We start from the raw sequence: 21,269 nt of genomic DNA, 5'->3' as shown, positions 1-21,269 counted from the left end.
GCGTAGTGGCCCAAACTTGTAGTCCCAGTTTCTTGGGAGGCTGAGGCATGAGAATCGCTTGAACCTGGGTGGTGGAGGTTGTGGGGAGTCAAGATCCCACCACCGCAGTCCAGTCTGAGCAACAGAGACAGACTCTGGGTCAAAAAATAAATACATACATAAAATAAATCACATGGGATGAAAGGTTTTGTGGGTAGAAAAGCATGTAACAGGGAAATCTGTTATGATTTATATATTATAATCACCAAGAGAAACGCATCTTCTAACAGCATATTGCCTCGCATTTTGGTTCTCATATTTTTGTGAAAAATGAAGAAATGAAAACAAAGTGCCTTTATGGTACTGTTCTGAACTAGAAGATTTGAATTTCAGGGCCGCTAGGAGAGTTTCCTCTGCCCCGCTTTTAAAATATGTCTTCAGGTCTAACAAATGATAACATCTATTGTTCTGAATTTTTTTTCCTTCCACAGTGTGACCTTGGAGATACATCATCATATCACACAAAGGTGAGCTTTTTAGAAACCTGTCTTGTTATTCTAGTTAATTACTTTGCAAGATATCAAGCTCAGTGTTAGGTCACAGCTCTAGACATCATAAGCTGTATTGTGCCTACTAAAATATTGAAGCAAATTACTTGTATTTTCTTTGTTCCTTAAGACTCTCTTAATTCTTAAATGATTGAGAATCTCAAAGAGTATGTGTTTATATTGATTATATTGATATTTACTGTGGTAGAATTATACAATTGAAATTTTTTTCAAAATCTCTTTTTAGTTTAGATTTCACAGCCTTACCACTGTTGATATTATGGGTTAGATAGTGCTTTGTTGTGAGGACTGTCTTGTGCATTGCAGAGAGTTTAGCAGTATTCATGGCCTCTACCAACTAGATGTTGGTAGTAACCCATGACCCAGGTTGTAACAACACAAAATATTCCTTGAGAACAGTATTGTTAACAGAAATTTTTCATTGAAAAATAACTTTTCTACAACAAAAAGTTGAGTAAAAAATGTGTCATGTATTTATATTATTTAAAGTCTCTCATGTTGAGCTTAATAGGAGACAAATGGATTCTCTAGAGCTTTCTTTGCAATTTGCTTTAAAGAAGCAATAAGAGGCTGGGCACGGTGGCTCATGCCTGTAATTCCAGGACTTTGGGAGGCTGAGGCGGGCGGATCACAAGGTCAGGAGATCGAGACCATCCCAGCTAACACAGCGAAACCCCGTCTCTACTAAAAATACAAAAACTTAGCTGGGCGTGGTGGCACGTGCCTGTAGTCCCACCTATTCTGGAGGCTGAGGCAGGAGAACTGCTTGAACTTGGGAGGCAGAGGTTGCAGAGAGCTGAGATCGTGCCATTGCACTCCAGCCTGGGTGACAGAGCAAGACTCTGTCTAAACAAACAAAAAAAGCAATAAGCTGGTGGGGCACAGTGGTTCACACCTGTAATCCCAGCATTTTGGGAGGCCGAGGTGGGTGGATCACTTGAGGTCAGGAGTTTGATACCAGCCAGACCAACATGGTGAAACCCGCCTCTACTGAAAGTTCAAAAAATGGCTGGGCGTGGTGGTGCATGCCTGTAGTCCCAGTTACTTGGGAGGCTGAGGCAGGAGAATCGCTTGAACCTGGGAGGTGGAGGTTGCAGTGAGCCGAGATCTCGCCATTGCACCCCACGCAGCCTGGGTGACAGAGGGAGACTCTGTCTCAAAAAAAGAAAAAAAGAAGCAATAAGATGACCTAACCTCGTGCAAATATGTAGTTGGTAGAAGATATATTTTTAAAGTTTTCAGACAGCTGTGGGTATTAACACTAAATCAAAACTTCATAAATGGTGGTTTCTTAAATTAGTTACAGTGGCATTTTACATATTAATAAATTTATTCCATCAGTACTCATTGATCTTTCTTGCACAGTAAATGGATCTTTTGCTCCATACTTGCATTAGTTACTTGGAATATATTGGTTTATGTTTTATTGTGTCAAAAATCACTTTTAGTTTAACCACCAATCTTACTTTAACACTCCTTTAAGTATTGAAAAGCTGTCAAGCCTACAGTAGAAGGAACAAGTTTTTCAAAGTCCTCAGGAAAGCTTAAATTTTATCATTGGGAACAAATACATATTTTCCTTGAAGTGACAACCTCTCAGTTCATTTATTTTTGAGAATGATAGTTGAACTTGTTTTTTAGACTGAGTTTCAGTCTGTCACTTGGCTGGAGTGCATTAGCATGATCTCAGCTCAAGCAATCCTCTCACCTCAGGCTCCTGTGTAGCTGGGACCACAGATGTGTGGCACCACGCCAGGCTAATTTTCTTGTATGTTTGATAGAGACAGGGTTTCGTTATGTTGCCTAGGCTGGTCTCGAACTCCTGGAGGAGCTCAAGCCATCTGCCTGCTTTGGCCTCTCAAAGTGCTGGGATTTTACAGGCATGAGCCACTGCGCTGGCCCAGTTGTACTTTTAAATAAAAATGATGTTCTGTGAAAAAAGTGATTTTTCAGTTCACAATTAAATCACGAATTCTTTAAAAACAAAAAAAAGCACTTCTCGTTAACTTTCCACTTATTCAGAATATTAAAGAGACATGTCAAGATTTAACAACATTTATTTTTACTGCTTCATCAAAGACATTCTTAAGTAATTCAGGCTATGTTTTTTAACTGTAGGGGACAGCAAAGAATAGAATGACTACTAATGTAATTGGTACCACTGCCTTGATTTATGCTGAGAAACCAGCCATTGTAGCCACTTTTGCTTTTATACAATCATGGCAAGTGTCAACGAAAAAGCAGGCAATGACTTTGTATTACTTTTACAAATTTTTAAAATTTTTCATCAGCTTTCTTAGGTTTAATTAGTATGATTCAGAACAATGTTGGCCAGGCACAGTGGCTCAGGCCTGTAATCCCAGCACTTTGGAAGGCTGAGGCAAGCGGATCACCTGAGGTCAGGAGTTCAAGACCAGCTTGGCCAACATGGTGAAACCACATCTCTACTAAAAATACAAAAATTAGCCAGGAGTGGTGCTAGGCACCTGTAATCCCTGCTACTCGGGAGGCTGGGGTAGGAGAATCACTTGAACCTGGGAGGCGAAGGTTGCCGTGAGCCGAGATCGCACCATTGCACTCCAGCCTGGGCAACAAGAGTAAAACTTGGTCTCAAAAAAAAAAAAAAAAAAAGAACAGTTGTGACCTCTTAGGCCTTCTGGAAGGGGTCTTGGGGATCCTGAGAGGTCCACAGAGCATATTTGGAGAACCACTGGTTTATCACACAGGCACAATGCATTAGTTTTACGAAGTTTAAAGTTCATCAAAGACTGGCCTCTTAAAAAGGCAGATGACATTATTTCTGACGGCTCTGTTCTGTTCCATTGATCTATATCTCTGTTTTGGTACCAGTACCATGCTGTTTTGGTTACTGTAGCCTTGTAGTATAGTTTGAAGTCAGGTAGTGTGATGCCTCCAGCTTTGTTCTTTTGGCTTAGGATTGACTTGGCGATGCGGGCTCTTTTTTGGTTCCATATGAACTTTAAAGTAGTTTTTTCCAATTCTGTGAAGAAAGTCATTGGTAGCTTGATGGGGATGGCATTGAATCTGTAAATTACCTTGGGAAGGATGGCCATTTTCATGATATTGATTCTTCCTACCCATGAGCATGGAATGTTCTTCCATTTGTTTGTATCCTCTTTTATTTCCTTGAGCAGTGGTTTGTAGTTCTCCTTGAAGAGGTCTTTCACATCCCTTGTAAGTTGGATTCCTAGGTATTTTATTCTCTTTGAAGCAATTGTGAATGGGAGTTCACTCATGATTTGGCTCTCTGTTTGTCTGTTATTGATGTATAAGAATGCTTGTGATTTTTGCACATTGATTTTGTATCCTGAGACTTTGCTGAAGTTGCTTATCAGCTTAAGGAGCTTTTGGGCTGAGACAATGGGGTTTTCTAGATATACTATCATGTCATCTGCAAACAGGGACAATTTGACTTCCTCTTTTCCTAATTGAATACCCTTGATTTCCTTCTCCTGCCTAATTGCCCTGGCCAGAACTTCCAACACTATGTTGAATAGAAGTGGTGAGAGAGGGCATCCCTGTCTTGTGCCAGTTTTCAAAGGGAATGCTTCCAGTTTTTGCCCATTCAGTATGATATTGGCTGTGGGTTTGTCATAAATAGCTCTTATTATTTTGAGATACGTCCCATCAATTCCTAATTTATTGAGAGTTTTTAGCATGAAGGGTTGTTGAATTTTGTCAAAGGCCTTTTCTGCATCTATTGAGATAATCATGTGGTTTTTGTCTTTCGTTCTGTTTATATGCTGGATTACATTTATTGATTTGCGTATATTGAACCAGCCTTGCATCCCAGGGATGAAGCCCACTTGATCATGGTGGATAAGCTTTTTGATGTGCTGCTGGATTCTGTTTGCCAGTATTTTATTGAGGATTTTTGCATCAATGTTCATCAAGGATATTGGTCTAAAATTCTCTTTTTTTGTTGTGTCTCTGCCAGGCTTTGGTATCAGGATGATGCTGGCCTCATAAAATGAGTTAGGGAGGATTCCCTCTTTTTCTATTGATTAGAATAGTTTCAGAAGGAATGGTACTAGCTCCTCCTTGTACCTCTGGTAGAATTCGGCTGTGAATCCATCTGGTCCTGGACTTTTTTTGGTTGGTAAGCTATTGATTATTGCCACAATTTCAGCTCCTGTTATTGGTCTATTCAGAGATTCAACTTCTTCCTGGTTTAGTCTTGGGAGGGTGTATGTGTTGAGGAATTTATCCATTTCTTCTAGATTTTCTAGTTTATTTGCATAGAGGTGTTTGTAATATTCTCTGATGGTAGTTTGTATTTCTGTGGGATCGGTGGTGATATCCCCTTTATCATTTTTTATTGCATCTATTTGATTCTTCTCTCTTTTTTTTTCTTTATTAATCTTGCTAGTGGTCTATCAATTTTGTTGATCCTTTCGAAAAACCAGCTCCTGGATTCATTTATTTTTTGAAGGGTTTTTTGTGTCTCTATTTCCTTCAGTTCTGCTCTGATTTTAGTTATTTCTTGCCTTCTGCTAGCTTTTGAATGTGTTTGCTCTTGCTTTTCTAGTTCTTTTAATTGTGATGTTAGGGTGTCAATTTTGGATCTTTCCTGCTTTCTCTTGTGGGCATTTAGTGCTATAAATTTCCCTCTACACACTGCTTTGAATGCATCCCAGAGATTCTGGTATGTTGTGTCTTGGTTCTCGTTGGTTTCAAAGAACATCTTTATTTCTGCCTTCATTTCGTTATGTACCCAGTAGTCATTCAGGAGCAGGTTGTTCAGTTTCCACGTAGTTGAGCGGTTTTGAGTGAGATTCTTAATCCTGAGTTCTAGCTTGATTGCACTGTGATCTGAGAGACAGTTTGTTACAATTTCTGTTCTTTTACATTTATTGAGGAGAGCTTTACTTCCAAGTATATGGTCAATTTTGGAATAGGTGTGGTGTGGTGCTGAAAAAAATGTATATTCTGTTGATTTGGGGTGGAGAGTTCTGTAGATGTCTATTAGGTCCGCTTGGTGCAGAGCTGAGTTCAATTCCTGGGTATCCTTGTTGACTTTCTGTCTCGTTGATCTGTCTAATGTTGATAGTGGGGTGTTAAAGTCTCCCATTATTAATGTGTGGGAGTCTAAGTCTCTTTGTAGGTCACTCAGGACTTGCTTTATGAATCTGGGTGCTCCTGTATTGGGTGCATATATATTTAGGATAGTTAGCTCTTCTTGTTGAATTAATCCCTTTACCATTATGTAATGGCCTTCTTTGTCTCTTTTGATCTTTGTTGGTTTAAAGTCTGTTTTATCAGAGACTAGGATTGCAACCCCTGCCTTTTTTTGTTTTCCATTTGCTTGGTAGATCTTCCTCCATCCTTTTATTTTGAGCCTATGTGTGTCTCTGCACGTGAGATGGGTTTCCTGAATACAGCACACTGATGGGTCTTGAGTCTTTATCCAGTTTGCCAGTCTGTGTCTTTTAATTGGAGCATTTAGTCCATTTACATTTAAAGTTAATATTGTTATGTGTGAATTTGATCCTGTCATTATGATGTTAGCTGGATATTTTGCTCATTAGTTGATGCAGTCTCTTCCTAGTCTCGATGTTCTTACATTTCGGTATGATTTTGCAGTGGCTGGTACCGGTTGTGCCTTTCCATGTTTAGCGCTTCCTTCAGGAGCTCTTTTAGGGCAGGCCTGGTGGTGACAAAATCTCTCAGCATTTGCTTGTCTGTAAAGTATTTTATTTCTCCTTCACTTATGAAGCTTAGTTTGGCAGGATATGAAATTCTGGGTTGAAAATTCTTTTCTTTAAGAATGTTGAATATTGGCCCCCACTCTCTTCTGGCTTGTAGGGTTTCTGCCGAGAGATCCGCTGTTAGTCTGATGGGCTTCCCTTTGATGGTAACCCGACCTTTCTCTCTGGCTGCCCTTAATATTTTTTCCTTCATTTCAACTTTGGTGAATCTGACAATTATGTGTCTTGGAGTTGCTCTTCTCGAGGAGTATCTTTGTGGCGTTCTCTGTATTTCCTGAATCTGAATGTTGGCCTGCCTTGCTAGGTTGGGGAAGTTCTCCTGGATAATATCCTGCAGAGTGTTTTCCAACTTGTTTCCATTCTCCCCGTCACTTTCAGGTACACCAATCAGACGTAGATTTGGTCTTTTCACATAGTCCCACATTTCTTGGAGGCTATGCTCGTTTCTTTTTATTCTTTTTTCTCTAAACTTCCCTTCTCGCTTCATTTCATTCATCTCATCTTCCAGGGCTGATACCCTTTCTTCCATTTGATCGCCACATATCTACAAGTATCTGATCTTTGACAAACCTGACAAAAACAAGAAATGGGGAAAGGATTCCCTATTTAATAAATGGTGCTGGGAAAACTGGCTAGCCATATGTAGAAAGCTGAAACTGGATCCCTTCCTTACACCTTATACAAAAATCAATTCAAGATGGATTAAAGACTTAAATGTTAGACCTAAAACCATAAAAACCCTGGAAGAAAACCTAGGCATTACCATTCAGGACATAGGCATGGGCAAGGACTTCATGTCTAAAACACCAAAAGCAATGGCAACAAAAGCCAAAATTGACAAATGGGATCTAATTAAACTCAAGAGCTTCTGCACAGCAAAAGAAACTACCATCAGAGTGAACAGGCAACCTACAAAATGGGAGAAAATTTTCGCAACCTACTCATCTGACAAAGGGCTAATATCCAGAATCTACAATGAACTCCAACAAATTTACAAGAAAAAAACAAACAACCCCATCAAAAAGTGGGCGAAGGACATGAACAGACACTTCTCAAAAGAAGACATTTATGCAGCCAAAAAACACATGAAAAAATGCTCACCATCACTGGCCATCAGAGAAATGCAAATCAAAACCACAATGAGATACCATCTCACACCAGTTAGAATGGCAATCATTAAAAAGTCAGGAAACAACAGGTGCTGGAGAGGATGTGGAGAAATAGGAACACTTTTACACTGTTGGTGGGACTGTAAACTAGTTCAACCCTTGTGGAAGTCAGTGTGGCGATTCCTCAGGGATCTAGAACTAGAAATTCCATTCGACCCAGCCATCCCATTACTGGTTATATACCCAAAGGACTATAAATCATGCTGCTATAAAGACACATGCACACGTATGTTTATTGCAGCATTATTCACAATAGCAAAGACTTGGAACCAACCCAAATGTCCAACAATGATAGACTGGATTAAGAAAATGTGGCACATATACACCATGGAATACTATGCAGCCATAAAAAATGATGAGTTCACGTCCTTTGTAGGGACATGGATGAAATTGGAAATCATCATTCTCAGTAAACTATCGCAAGAACAAAAAACCAAACACCGCATATTCTCACTCATAGGTGGGAATTGAACAATGAGAACACATGGACACAGGAAGGGGAACATCACACTCTGGGGACTGTTGTGGGGTGGGGGGAGGGGGGAGGGATAGCATTGGGAGATATACCTAATGCTAGATGACGAGTTGGTGGGTGCAGCGCACCAGCATGGCACATGTATACATATGTAACTTACCTGCACATTGCGCACATGTACCATAAAACCTAAAGTATAATAATAATAATAATAATAATAAAAGAAAAAAAAAAAAAAAACACAGTACTTACTGAATTTAAAACACTAGGTAAACTCGTAAGTGCTTACAAATCTATGGATTTTATTGACTTTTTAAACTGCAAAAGTAATGCATGCTTGTAAAACATCGAATGTTAAATTTATACAGCAAAAAAGACGTCTCCCTTATAATCACCCGCCTCCCCTCCACACCCCCTCTGCCAGCCTGTGGTCACTCCTGGTAGCACTCTGGTGTGAATCCTCTCAGATCTTTTCCCACTTATTTAAAATGTGTGGGTTGAGGAGGGTGGCTTTTTTGGTTTTTGTTAATCAATATATAACAAGGTGACTGACAGAATATGTAATTTATATTTTGCCTTTCTTTTTTCCTGTTTTTAGCAAAAGAAACCCTGGAGTTTTCAAGCAAAAGCTTTCCATGACTCAGGTGGAGGCATGAGAATAAAATATATAGCCACAAAAAAAAAAAAAGGCAGATGAGTTTGTCATTCAAACAACAGAAAATACATAAATACATCATGAGAGTATACTACAGAGAACTAAAGAGAAAGGAAGCTAGGAAATCTGAATCACATTTAACATTTATTAAAGTTTACTACTACTGCTTTGTAGAACATTCTTGTGTTTCAATGTGTGGTTAGAAGAGTGAAAATATATTTGGTTTATTGCCATGGCCTGTTAGGGAGAGTCAATACTTATGGGTATTTCTGACTGGTTATCATATAAAAGACTTCACGGTACAGGCCATGATGTGCTGAGAAAGAAGAAGTCAGGAAACCCTCTGCAAGTCAGGATCCAGGAGAAGAATTCGTAAAAACTGCTTTGGTAAAGTAAACAGCAAAGCACACAGGAGGCGGTATTTTACTAAACAAATATTATACTAAGATATTAACAGTTTTTGAAGTAATGCACATTCTTATTTTATAGAGATGCAGATAGATCTTTGAGCATATTTGATGAACGGTTATACTCATTTACGGTAAGTGGCACTTTTATTGAGGTTGTATTTTCATCGTACACTTGTATCTGTTTCATGCTGAAGTCAAAGTCATCTTTTTTTAAATATTCCTCATTTCATGTTGCATTTAGTCATCTTAAGTGTTGTAAAAAGAATGTGCTGGAATAAGAACTGATCTGCAGCTCTGTTTAGTTAGTGAGCTAGTATGAGTAAATGTACTATCTAAACAACAGAAAATGTATCTTTTTTTTTTTGACGGACTCTCTTTCTGTAGCCCAGGCTGGAGTGCAATCGCGCGATCTTGGCTCACTGCAGGCTCTGCCTCCCAGGTCCCTGTTCAAGCAATTCTCCTGCCTCAGCCTCTCGAGTAGCTGGAATTACTGTAATTACAGGCATGTGCCACCATGCCCAGCTAATTTTTTTTTTTTTTCTAGTAAAGACAGGGTTTCACCATGTTGGCCAGGATGGTCTTGAACTCCTGACCTCGTGATCCACCCGCCTTGGCCTCCCGAAGTGCTGGGATTACAGGTGTGAGCCACCGTGCCTGGCCCAGAAAATGTATCTTTTCAAAAGGTAATTGTGATTGTCTATAGGACCCTGCAAGCCACTACCCAATTTTCGAAGCCATTCCTCCTCCTGTTCCACACAGGTTTCCACCGTGCACATTACCCAGACAAGAAATGGAGGTGGGAGTTTCAGTAACCATTCCTCCTCCATTCCATCGACTCCCAGCACCAGCCAGGAGGACCTTCAGATCAGTGTTCCTCCCACTGCCAACACACCCACGCCCGTTTGCAAGCAGTCCAAGCGCTGGTCCAACCTGTTTACATCTGAGAAAGGGAGTGACCCAGACAAAGAGAAGAAAGCCCCAGAGAGTCATTCTGACACCATCGGGAGCGGCAGAGCCATCCCCATTAAACAGGGCATGCTCTTAAAGCGAAGTGGGAAATGGCTGAAGACATGGAAAAAGAAATATGTCACCCTGTGTTCCAATGGCATGCTCACCTATTATTCAAGCTTAGGTGATTATATGAAGAATATTCATAAAAAAGAGATTGACCTTTGGACATCTACCATCAAAGTCCCAGGAAAGTGGCCACCCCTGGCCACATCGGCCTGCGCGCCCATCTCCAGCTCTAAAAGCAATGGCCTATTCAACAACATGAACAGTCTACGTATCTCAGCCAATTCAGACACCGAGCTGGGTGACTCCATATGCTTCAGCCCCAGTATCTCCAGCACCACCAGCCCCAAGCTCAACCTGCCCCCCTCTCCTCATGCCAGTAAAAAGAAACACCTAAAGAAGAAAAGTACCAACAACTTGAAAGACGATGACCTGTCCAGCACTGCTGAGGAACAAGGAGAAAACTTTATCATTGTGTCCGTCACTGGCCAAACATGGCACTTTGAAGCCATGACATATGAGGAGCGGGATGCCTGGGTCCAAGCCATCGAGAGCCAGATCCTGGCCAGCCTGCGGTCATGCGAGAGCAGTAAAAGCAAGTGCCGGCTGACCAGCCAGAGCGAGGCCATGGCCCTGCAGTCGATCCAAAACATGCGTGGGAACTTCCACTGTGTGGACTGTGAGACCCAGAATCCTAAGTGGGCCAGTTTGAACTTGGGAGTCCTCATGTGTATTGAATGCTCAGGAATCCACCGCAGTCTTGGCACCCGCCTTTCCCGAGTGCGATCTCTGGACCTGGATGACTGGCCAGTTGAGCTCATGAAGGTTATGTTATCTATTGGCAATGACCTAGCCAACAGCATCTGGGAAGGGAGCAGCCAGGGGCGGACGAAACCCTCAGTAGAGTCCACAAGGGAAGAGAAGGAACGGTGGATCCATTCCAAATATGAGCAGAAGCTCTTTCTGGCCCCACTACCCTGCACGGAGCTGTCCCTGGGCCAGCACCTGCTGCGGGCCACCACTGATGAGGACCTGCGGACAGTCATCCTGCTGCTGGCACATGGCTCCCGGGAAGAGGTGAATGAGACCTGTGGGGAGGGAGACGGCTGCACGGCGCTGCATCTGGCCTGCCGCAAGGGGAATGTGGTCCTGGCGCAGCTCCTGATCTGGTACGGGGTGGACATCATGGCCCGAGATGCCCACGGGAACACAGCGCTGGCCTATGCCCGGCAGGCCTCCAGCCAGGAGTGCATCGACGTGCTTCTGCAGTACGGCTGCCCCGACGGGTGTGTGTAGTATCTGTTTAATTTGACTGCAGTCTCCTTGGTGCAAAAACAAAATGGGGAAAATAAAGATAACTCAGAATTTCAAAAGGAAATCACAAATTCAGCTAATAATAGCATTTTCAGTACTTTTTGTAAACTAAGTAAATACACAAAATGTTGACTTTTCTGACCATAAGACATATTTTATGTCCTTTTGCCGAGGTGGATGTGTTAGTCTCAGGCCCTCCTGGGCCACATTGCCCAAGTCAGACAGGGTTCTGTATTACGTATTTATATAAGATGTGTGAAAATATATTTGAAAAAAAGTTCATAAATATGCATTGATTTTTTTACACATGGCACCTCTTTTTTTTTTTTCTTTTTCTTTTTTTTTTTTTTTGATGGTGTTTTGCTGTGTCGCCCTGGCTGGAGTACAGTGGCACGATATTGGCTCACTGCAAGCTCTGCCTCCTGGATTCACACCATTCTCCTGCCTCAGCCTCTCAAGTAACTGGGACTACAGGTGCCTGCCACCACACCCGGCTAATTTTTTGTGTTTTTAGTAGAGACGTGGTTTCACTATGTTAGCCAGGATGGTCTCCTGACCTCATGATCCACCTGCCTTGGCCTCCCAAAGTGCTGGGATTACAGGCATGAGCCACCATGCCCGGCCCATGGCACCTCTCTTAATTTATAAATTGAACTGGATGTGAACTAATAATGTCAGCTAGTTGAGATAAGAGGGTTACAGATCAGCTGGGTGCAGTGGCTTACACCTCTAATCCTAGCACTTTGGGAGGCCTAGGCGGGCTGATCACCAGGTCAGGAGATCGAGACCATCCTGGAAAACATGATGAAACCCCATCTCTACTAAAAAATACAAAAAATTAGCTGGGCGTGGCCGGGTGTGGTGGCTCACACCTGTAATCCCAGCACTTTGGAAGGCTGAGGCAGGTGGATCATGAGATCAGGAGATGAAGACCATCCTGGCTAACATGGTGAAACCCCGTCTCTACTAAAAATACAAAAAAAAAAAAAAAAATTAGCCAGGTGCAGTGGTGGGCACCTGTAGTCCCAGCTACTTGGGAGGCTGAGGCAGGAGAATGGCATGAACTCGGGAGACAAAGCTTGCAGTGAGCAGAGATTGTGCCACTGCACTCCAGCCTGGGCAACAGAGCAAGACTCAGTCTCAAAAAAAAGAAAAGAAAAAGAGGGTTACAGATCATTGCACATGGAAAATATTCCCAGCAGTAAACACTTCCATTAATGTGATCTACAGCTTTTAAAAAGAATAAGATGGTGGTACAATTTGCTTATTGAGAAAGGAAAAAAAAACAAAACAAAACACTGGAGTATATTAAAAAGGGAAAAGAAGGAATGTGATTTCTCATGATTGAAAGCTTGATTTAGATTGCATACAGCTTTTGCTACCCAAGACCAAGCGGCTCTGGCAAGACAAGGTGGTTTTCTGAATGCCAGACCAAGGTGCCTTATGAAGGCAGCTGCCGATGGTTCCAGATGTAGAGAGATAGGTGATGCAGGAGGGAAAGCTGGATTGGAAAAGGGAGAGTTTTGTAGACGGGCTACGCTCATTGTGCCTTTGAAAGAGCAGAGCCAGCAGCCTCTAGTCATCATTTGGATATACAGGACTAGAGCATGAATCTGATGTAGAGCTACAGAATGAAGAGCAACAGCAGCTGTTTAAATACCGAGAAAGTGTGTAGAATGAAACTGGACAAGCCAAGCATGGTGGTTTCATGCCTTTAGTCCTAGCTACTTCGAAGGCTGAGGTGGGGAATTACTTGAGCTCAGCAGTTTGAGTCCAGCCTGGGCCAGATGGTGAGACCCTGTATCTTAAGAAAAAATAAGACCAGGTACAGTATCTCATGCCTGTAATCCCAGCACTTTGGGAGGCCAAGTTGAGAGGATTGCTCGAGTGTAGGAGTTCAAGACCAGACTGGGCAATAAAGTGAGACCCATTTCTACCAAAAAAAAAAAAAAAAAATCAAGAAATTAGCTGGACACGGTGGCACATGCCTGTGGCCCCAGTTACATGGCATGGCAGGCTGAGGCAGGAAGATCACCTGAGCCCAGGAGGTGGAGGCTGCAGTGACCCGTATTCATGCCACTGCACTCCAGCCTAGGCAACAGAGTGAGACCCTGTCTCAAAAACAGATAAAGTGGACAGAAAATAGGTAGGTAAGGACTAATCATTTAAGGGACAAGCCCCCAGAAGAGTGGCTACTAGAGTGGGAGGAGAAAAAGCAGGAGAGGATAATAAAAGGAGAAAGAGTTGAAGATAGGCGAGGCTGTGGTCACAGTGCTGAATGCTGCCAAGCAGTGACTTGATTCGTGAACACTCACTGGATGCTGACTCTGTTGCTCTTCTAAGTGCTGGGATAGAGGAGAGGAGAGGTAGAGCACAGTTCTTGCTTTTATGAGCTTATGTTCTAGGAAGTTCAAACTTAAGTATTTTTTCAGGTAGTATGAAATAGCAGGAAGAGGAAGCAGGCTAAAGGGACACAGAGTGATTGGGGGCTATTTTAGGTAGAATGATAAGGAAGAGCCTGTCTAGAGAGCTATTTGAACAGTGACCTGACCGAAGGGACGACAGAAAGCAGTGCTGACATTACAGGCAGCAGGATGACTGCCAAGACAGACAGAAACGCATTTCACGTGTGTTTGAGGAATAAACAGCAAGGTGACCAGCATGGTGAGAGTGAAGAATGATGGAAACCTTGAATGAGAATAAAGCAATTCCATCTTGGTTGCTAATCTGCCATGTTCTGATTAATCCCAGTTCCAAGAATTCATCTACGATTTCTATTTTATCTTTTTTAAAAAATTATTTTTTATCTTTTATTTTTTGAGATGGAGTCTCACTCTGTCTCCCAGGTTGGACTGCAGTGGCACAATCTCAGCTCACTGCAAACTTCACCTCCTGGGTTCAAGCGATTCTCCTGCCTCAGCTTCCTGAGTAACTGGGATTACAGGCACCTGCCACCACGCCTGGCTAATTTTTGTATTTTTAGTAGAGTAGAGGTTTTACCATGTTGGCCAGGCTGGTCTCGAACTCCTAACCTCAGGTGATCCGCCCACCTTGGCCTCCCAAAGAGCTGGGATTATAGGCGTGAGCCACTGTGTCTGGCCATACACATCCCTACTGAAGCACTCATTACCCTTTCCCTATGCTATATAAGCCCTGGGTCGGGGAGGTGGGGGTAATGGCACAGGGATCCACCATCTTATCTTGGTGCCATCCCTGACTTGGCTTCTGTTCATAAACGCCTATTAAATGTTTCTTCCTGAGAAACTGGATTCGTCAGCCTCTTTCTTTGGTATCTTAGGTTCCTTGGCCTTTGCGGGTAGGTTTATATAGACCTGCTCAGCACAGAACAGGCAGTTTCTCAAAAAATTAAAAATAGAATTACCAAATCATCCAGCAATACCACTTCTGGGTATATAGCCAAAATAATTGAAAGCAAGGTCTCATAGAAATATTTGTACACTGATACTTATAGCAGTGGTATTCACACTCATCAAAAGATGGATGCAGCCTAATTGTCCATAGGCAGATGAATTGATAAAATGTGGTGTATACGTACAATAAAATATTCTTCAGCCTCAACAAGGAAGGGAATTCTAACACATGCTACAACAGCGATGAACATTGAGGACATTATGCTAAGTGAAATAAGCCAGTTAGAAAAAGACAAATACTGTGTTCTTTCACTTATGTGAAGCGTCTAGACTGAGTAAGCAAACTAATAGAAACAGAAAGTAGAACGGGGGTTGCCAGGGACATGGGGAAGGGAGAAAACGGGAAGTTGCTTAGTAGATGTAGAGTGTTGGTTTTGTCAGTTGAAAAAGTTCTGGAGATTGGTTGCATGGCAGTGTGAATATACTCTACGTTACCCAACCCAAGGGCTCTCCTTGACCCCTGTTCCAACTGTCAGTTAAAAGTGGTTAAGGTAGTAAATTTTATGTATATTTTACCACAATTCAAAATAGGATTACTATTATTATTTTTATTATAATTTTTTGAGATCCCTCACTCTGTTGCCCAGGCTGGAGTGCAATGGCGCCATCTCGGCTCACTGCAACCTCCGCCTTCTGGGTTCAAGCGATTCTCCTGCCTCAGCCTCCCAAGTAGCTGGAACTTACAGGCACATGCCACCATGCCCAGCTGATTTTTGTATGTTTAGTAGAGACAGGATTTCACCATGTTCGCCAGGCTGGTCTCAAACTCCTGACCTCAGGTGATCCACCTGCCTTGGCCTCCCAAAGTGCTGGGATTACAGGTGTGAGCCACCATGCCCAGCTGTCAAAATGGGTATTTTTTTTGTTTTTTTTTTTTTTTTTGAGATGGAGTTTTGCTTTTGTTGGCCAGGCTGGAGTGCAATGGCATGATCTCGGCTCACGGCAACCTCCAACTCCCATGTTCAAGCAATTCTACTGCCTCAACTTCCCGAGTAGCTGGGATTACAGGCATGCACCACCACGCCCAGCTAATTTTGTATTTTATTTTAGTAGAGATGGGGTTTCTCCATGTTGATCAGGCTGGTCTCCAACTCCTGACCTCAGGTGATCCACCCACCTCAGCCTCCCAAAGTGCTGGGATTACAGGCGTGAGCCATCACGCCTGGCCTTTTTTTTTTTTTTGTGATGGACTTTTGCTCTTGTTGCCCAGGCTGGAGTGCAATGGCACGATCTCCGCTCACTGCAGCCTCTCCTCCTGAGTTCAAGCGATTCTTCCTCAGCCTCCTGAGTAGCTGGGATTACAGGCATGCACCACCACGCCTGGCTAATTTTGTGTCTTTAGTAGGGATGGGGTTTCTCCATGTTGATCAGGCTGGTTTTGAACTCCTGACCTCAGGTGATCCACCCGCCTCGGCTTCCCAAAGTGCTAGGATTACAGGCGTGAGCCACTGCGCCTGGCCTGAAAAAAACATTTTAAAGTTTGAGAAAATACAAAATTTTCATAGTCTCCAAGTATCTCTCCTAAGATCTTTCCCCCTACGAGGGGGAAAGATAGTAACTTTACAATGGAGAAACCCAGCAGAAACCTGAACCAAATAAACAAGTTCAACATCATCAGTAAGAAGAACTATCAATGCCATAACTCTGATGGAATGCACTGGGAAGGATTCCACATCATTTTTGTGCTGTAATTGCCAAAAGTGCGTAACTTCAGTCCAATCATGGAAATACATCATACAAACCCAAATTGAGGAACATTTGGCAAATACTGATCAGTACTGGTTCAAAGTGTCGCGGTTATGAAAGATAAGGAAAGATTGAGGAACTGTTATTGCAGCCCTACAAAATGGCGAGAGACTAAGAAATAAGTAAATGCAGCGTGATCCTGGGTGGAATTTGGGAACAGAAAAAGGACATTAGTGGAAAAAGTGGTGAAACTCCAATAAGGTCTTTAGTTTAGCCAATATGTTCATTTTAAATTAGTTAAATTATTTAAATATATTTAAACATTATTTAAATGTATTTAATTAAATTAATAAAATTGGTTATTTTGTGAAATAATTTTAATATACTTAAATATGAGAATGTGGATTTCCTGGTTCTGTTCACCGTACTGTGGTTATGTAAGAGGTGAACGTTCAGGGAGGCTGGGGGAGGAATAAATGGAAATTATACTACTGAGTTGGAAGACAGAAACCTACCCCATCAGTCATGAAACCCTCACATTCATGGCAGTGTGTCGGAGGTTCCAGTATGAGTGGAATTTCCCAGATGTCAGGGCGACGTCCCTGTGGAGGGAGTGGGGCTCCCTGGGAATCTAGTGGAGAGCATTCAGGGCTCCCTTCCTCAGGAGCCTGCCCTTCCTGCACAGAAGCATCTGCCTCACCTCTGTACCACTGCCCCTCTGCCTCTCAGAACCCACTCGGCTTCAGGAAGTTTCTACTGCCAGCCTCCTTTCCCGATACAGCCTCCAGGGACTCAGCCCTGCCTTCCCAAGTGTTCCCGCCTCTCTTGGGAAGGGGTGCTCTCAGATCCCGCACCCTTGGACTTCCCCGGGCACCACCTGCTTCTTCATTCTTCACTTCTCCAGCTCTGCGTTCTCACTCTGAGGGTCCTCTCCTGCTGGGAGTGTGTGTTGCTGGCAACAGTGAAGATTCCCCCCTGGGTGGCCCCCCATGCCCTGTTCTGCACCTCCCTGGCTTCCTGCGTTGGTTCTGCTGGTGTCACTTGCTTTTGAGTTTACGTGGCTTCCCAGCTTCCTAATTTCTCTGAAGTTGAGTTTGATGTGTGTGTTGATGATGGGCTTTTTCTTCCTCCTTCTCCTCCTCCTCCTCCTCAGTCTTGTTGTTGCTGCATATAGTTTCCAGAAGGAGAAAAGGGACACTATAAAATTAAGCTGCTGCAGGCCGGGCACAGTGGCTCATGCCTGTAATCCCAGCCCTTTGGGAGGCCAAGGCAGGCGGATCACCTGAGGTCAGGAGTTCAAGACCAGCCTGGTCAACATGGTGAAACCCCATCTCTACAAAAAATACAAAAATTAGCAAGGCGTGGTGGCATGTGCCAGTAATCCCAGCTACTTGGGAGGCTGAGGCAGGAGGATCTTTTGAACCCGGGAGGCAGAAGTTGCAGTGAGCCGAGATCATGCTACTGCACTTCAGCCTGGGTAACAAGAGTGAAACTCCATCTCAAAATAATAATAATACTACTAATAATAAAGCTGCTGCCATGTTTCTGTCAGACCCAGAAATCCCGCAGAGTGAGCTGGAATTCTCTGTTTCTCGTTTCCCCTCCATACCCACTGGCTCCTCTCTGCCCGCTCCCTCTTGGACTGAATCTCCAGGGTGCCTCACTGTCTGGCCCTAGTGGAATTCAGACAGTGGGGGATGTCATAGGAGGTGGGAGAGAGAGAGGAGAGGTGGTTATTCGCTCAGATTCTTCCTTGCTGGTTTGGCAGTGGCCACATCTTTCTAGTGATGGCTGCAGCTCCTGATGATCCTCCTCTGCAGCCACAGCTCTCTTTGGGATCTGTGGACACCTTTCCTGTCCCTCTAGACCCAGGGAGATAACAGCTCCCACTCTTGCTGGTCCAGGGCATTCCTCATCTCTTATTGGTTCCCTTAACTCGGTCCACACTTCTGTGAACAGCCCCTTTCCTCAAGTACCCATTCGAATATGTCCTCTGGCTTCCACCAGGAGCCTGACTGATACCCACAGGTGGGTGAATGCTGGCGTGCTGCTGGGCCCCTCTTCCTCTGGTGACTGGCCAGCCAAGTCTCCAGGAGTCTCGTTAGGTGGGCAGGCGGTGGGCACAGCACAAACTGTGAGCTCAAATCCACAGAACAAAAGTGGGAGAAGACACTGGCAGGATGGAGTGCCACAAATCTCTTGGCATTCGTGACATCTGTCCTTTAAATCACGCAAGGCTTCATCATGCTTCAGACATGAGACAGCATAAGTATGTAAGTATTTCAAATAAACAAATTGTTTTTCAGAATTGGTAATTGCTAAGTTTGCAAATTGCTATTGGAAACATTGGCTCTCCTTGACTCAATGATTCAGCCAGCAAGTCCCTTGCCAAACTAGTTTGTTGGGCAAATTCCACCTTGAGAATTTATCTGCTCCTGTCAAAGCCAGATTCTCCCTGCCTGAGGGGAGGCTGGACTTGACCTTCTGACTCAGAATATGCTGACTTGGGTCCCTAGGTCCAAGGGCGGCCCTCTTGGGCCCATTGTGGGCTGGACCTCTTCCATGATGGGGTGGTGGAGGGCAGGCCCCACCTGATTCACCCTTGACCTCATCCAGGCAGGTGAAGTTCCGTGCAGGAGTCACCTGAGCCCAGTCCCTCAGACCAGGATCCATCATGGTTAGGAGGATTTTGGGCTATCTCAGGCTCTTTGGCTAGAAAGTGGTCCCACTCTTAGGGGTCTGCCCCAGAGGTGGGGCACAGAGGGCCTGCTGGGGCCCATGGGCTGGGCTGGGTGGACGGGGATCTGGTCACAGCAGCAGCTGGAAGGCCAAGTGGGAGGGCTGTAGGGCCTGGGGCCCATGTCTGGTCCTGGGCCTCCCTAGGCCTCTTGCCTTCTCCCCAGCAGGTATTTGGGATCTGTGTCTGGACCCAGAAGGCCATGGTGTGTTGTCATTGGAATCACAGTGCTCACACCAAGGCAGTGCATTAAAGCAGGGCAGGGTCTCATGGGCAGGGGACCATGTGGAGGGGGTGGGGGGAAGGGCAGTTGTCCCCAGAGGCTGTGGTGGGCCTGGCTCTGGGCTGGGCAGTGGGCCAGGGTCCTGCTGTGTGGCTGAGCTCTGACAACAGGCTGTCTGGGTCTGGTGAGCTCCTGAAAGCGGGGACTGGTGGAGAGTACCCCAGGGTGGGAGCTCATGAGGAGGGGGTCTGTGGGGTCTGGAAGCCATTCTAGAGCAGGCAGATGACACTTGTCAGGGGAACAGGAAAAGAAAGGACCCTTGTGCGAGTGGGGGACACACAGCCTCAGAAGAAACAAAGAAGGGGCTTTGACAGGTCCAGGGAGAATCCCTGAGGTTTCCTAGAACAATTCCCACCAGCCATGTCCCAGGTGTCCCCCCACTCCCCAACCCTCTGCAGTGCCAGCCCAATGCCCTGGGCAAAACATCCTGGACTCTGACTGTTACAAAAGGAGGACAGGGTCATCTGGACCCGCCTGAGCTCCAGGCCCCCCACTTTCACAGCCCCTTCTGGGTCCAGAAGTTCATATGTATATAAATGAAAAATGTGCAAGAATCATATTATTGTATTCTTTTTCATAAAGAGGGCCCCTCTAAATTGTTTAAGCCCCGATTCACCCCTGCCCAAAGGAGATAGCAATGGCATGTGTGGGGCCGTGGTTCTGAGACCCAGAGGTCCTGCTGCCCACGATACCTACTGTCCACCCTAGGGGAACTGGCCATAGCCCTGGAGCCCCCAAACACCATGCAGGAATGCAAGAGGGTCTCAGCTCCCGAGTCCCAGGCTGGGAGGGCCCACAGTCCAGTAAACTAATCAGGCCCCAATACACCCAGGAGAGCAGCTCCAGGAGCCTGCACTGGGGAGAGAGCTTCAGACCACTGCCCCAGGCCTGCACCCCAGAATTAGGAGCATGGGAAGACCTCTCCTTGGCTCCTGGCCAGCGGAAGTCACATTCCCCAGTCCTCTGGCTCCAAGGCAGCCTCATGTCCCAGTCACTCCTTGGCCCACCCTACCGGTTGGTCAGAGCTCACTGCCAAAGGGCACCTCAGTGATGAGTGGAGGGAACAGGTGTTTACCAGGAGCTTGCATGCTTTGTCTCAGGGACGATTAGGGACACAGCCGGGAAGACACGCTATCCCCAGTTCACAGATGAGGAAACGGAGGCTCAGGTTGGGCTGGTGACTAAGGGAAGCAGCATGTAGCAGGTGGCTTGAGGCATGTCTGTCCATCATGAGTAACTAGGGAGCAGCCCTGCCACTCCTCATGTGATGCGCCAGGAGCCAGGGAAGCTGCTTTCTAGGGGATTCTAGCTGGGGCCAGAAGCATCTCCCTGAGTGGTGGTGGAGGCCTCTGTCTACTCCTCCAGAACTGCCAGGGGATAGGAAGGCACCGCTGACCTCACAGACACTCTTGAGTGAGTGAGCATCAGCTGAGCGATGCCAGGTGACTACACTTCTGCCCAGTGCTGTGCCCCCTTCTGCCTTGGGCAAGGCACCACCCTGAATGCCCCACCTATCCCATGGAGGCCGCAAATTGCTCTGCAGAGCCAGGGTCTCCAGGAACGGGGAGGGCAGTCACCCTTACTCCACTTGTGTTCGTGACCCAAAGGACTGCCCAGGTCTCCAGGCCCATAGAACCCCCAAACCTCTTACTGGGCCACACTGGGGACCTTGAGCAGCAGGCTTGGAATCCTAGGCCTTGTCTCCAGGTACATATCAGTACCCAGGCTTGGGAAGCTTTGGTCTCAGGGGGGCTGGCACTCAGGCCCTCTGCCTCAAGGAAGAGGCATGTCCAGATCTCTCCTGTCCAGCCTCAGCCC

General features: G+C 45.0%; 1 protein-coding gene across 4 annotated transcripts in view; it reads left to right on the top strand.

Annotated features, from left to right (window-relative positions):
* The window catches only part of AGAP9 (ArfGAP with GTPase domain, ankyrin repeat and PH domain 9), a 42,181-nt gene extending 28,107 nt beyond the window's left edge, over positions 1-14,074 (top strand). For all 4 annotated transcript variants that reach the window (XM_054522249.2, XM_063727302.1, XM_054522248.2 and 1 more), the window contains 3 exons: positions 471-506; positions 9,066-9,117; positions 9,746-14,074. In XM_054522249.2, coding sequence (XP_054378224.2) covers positions 471-506; positions 9,066-9,117; positions 9,746-11,296 — 1,639 coding nt within the window. In that variant the 3' untranslated portion in view covers positions 11,297-14,074. The remainder of the gene's footprint in view (positions 1-470; positions 507-9,065; positions 9,118-9,745) is intronic.
* Positions 14,075-21,269: the final 7,195 nt, after the last annotated feature.

This window comes from Pongo abelii, chromosome 8 (genome assembly GCF_028885655.2).
Source record: "Pongo abelii isolate AG06213 chromosome 8, NHGRI_mPonAbe1-v2.0_pri, whole genome shotgun sequence".
In the NCBI taxonomy this organism is placed as follows: Eukaryota; Metazoa; Chordata; class Mammalia; order Primates; family Hominidae; genus Pongo; species Pongo abelii.
This window is presented reverse-complemented; position numbering and strand designations above follow the sequence as displayed.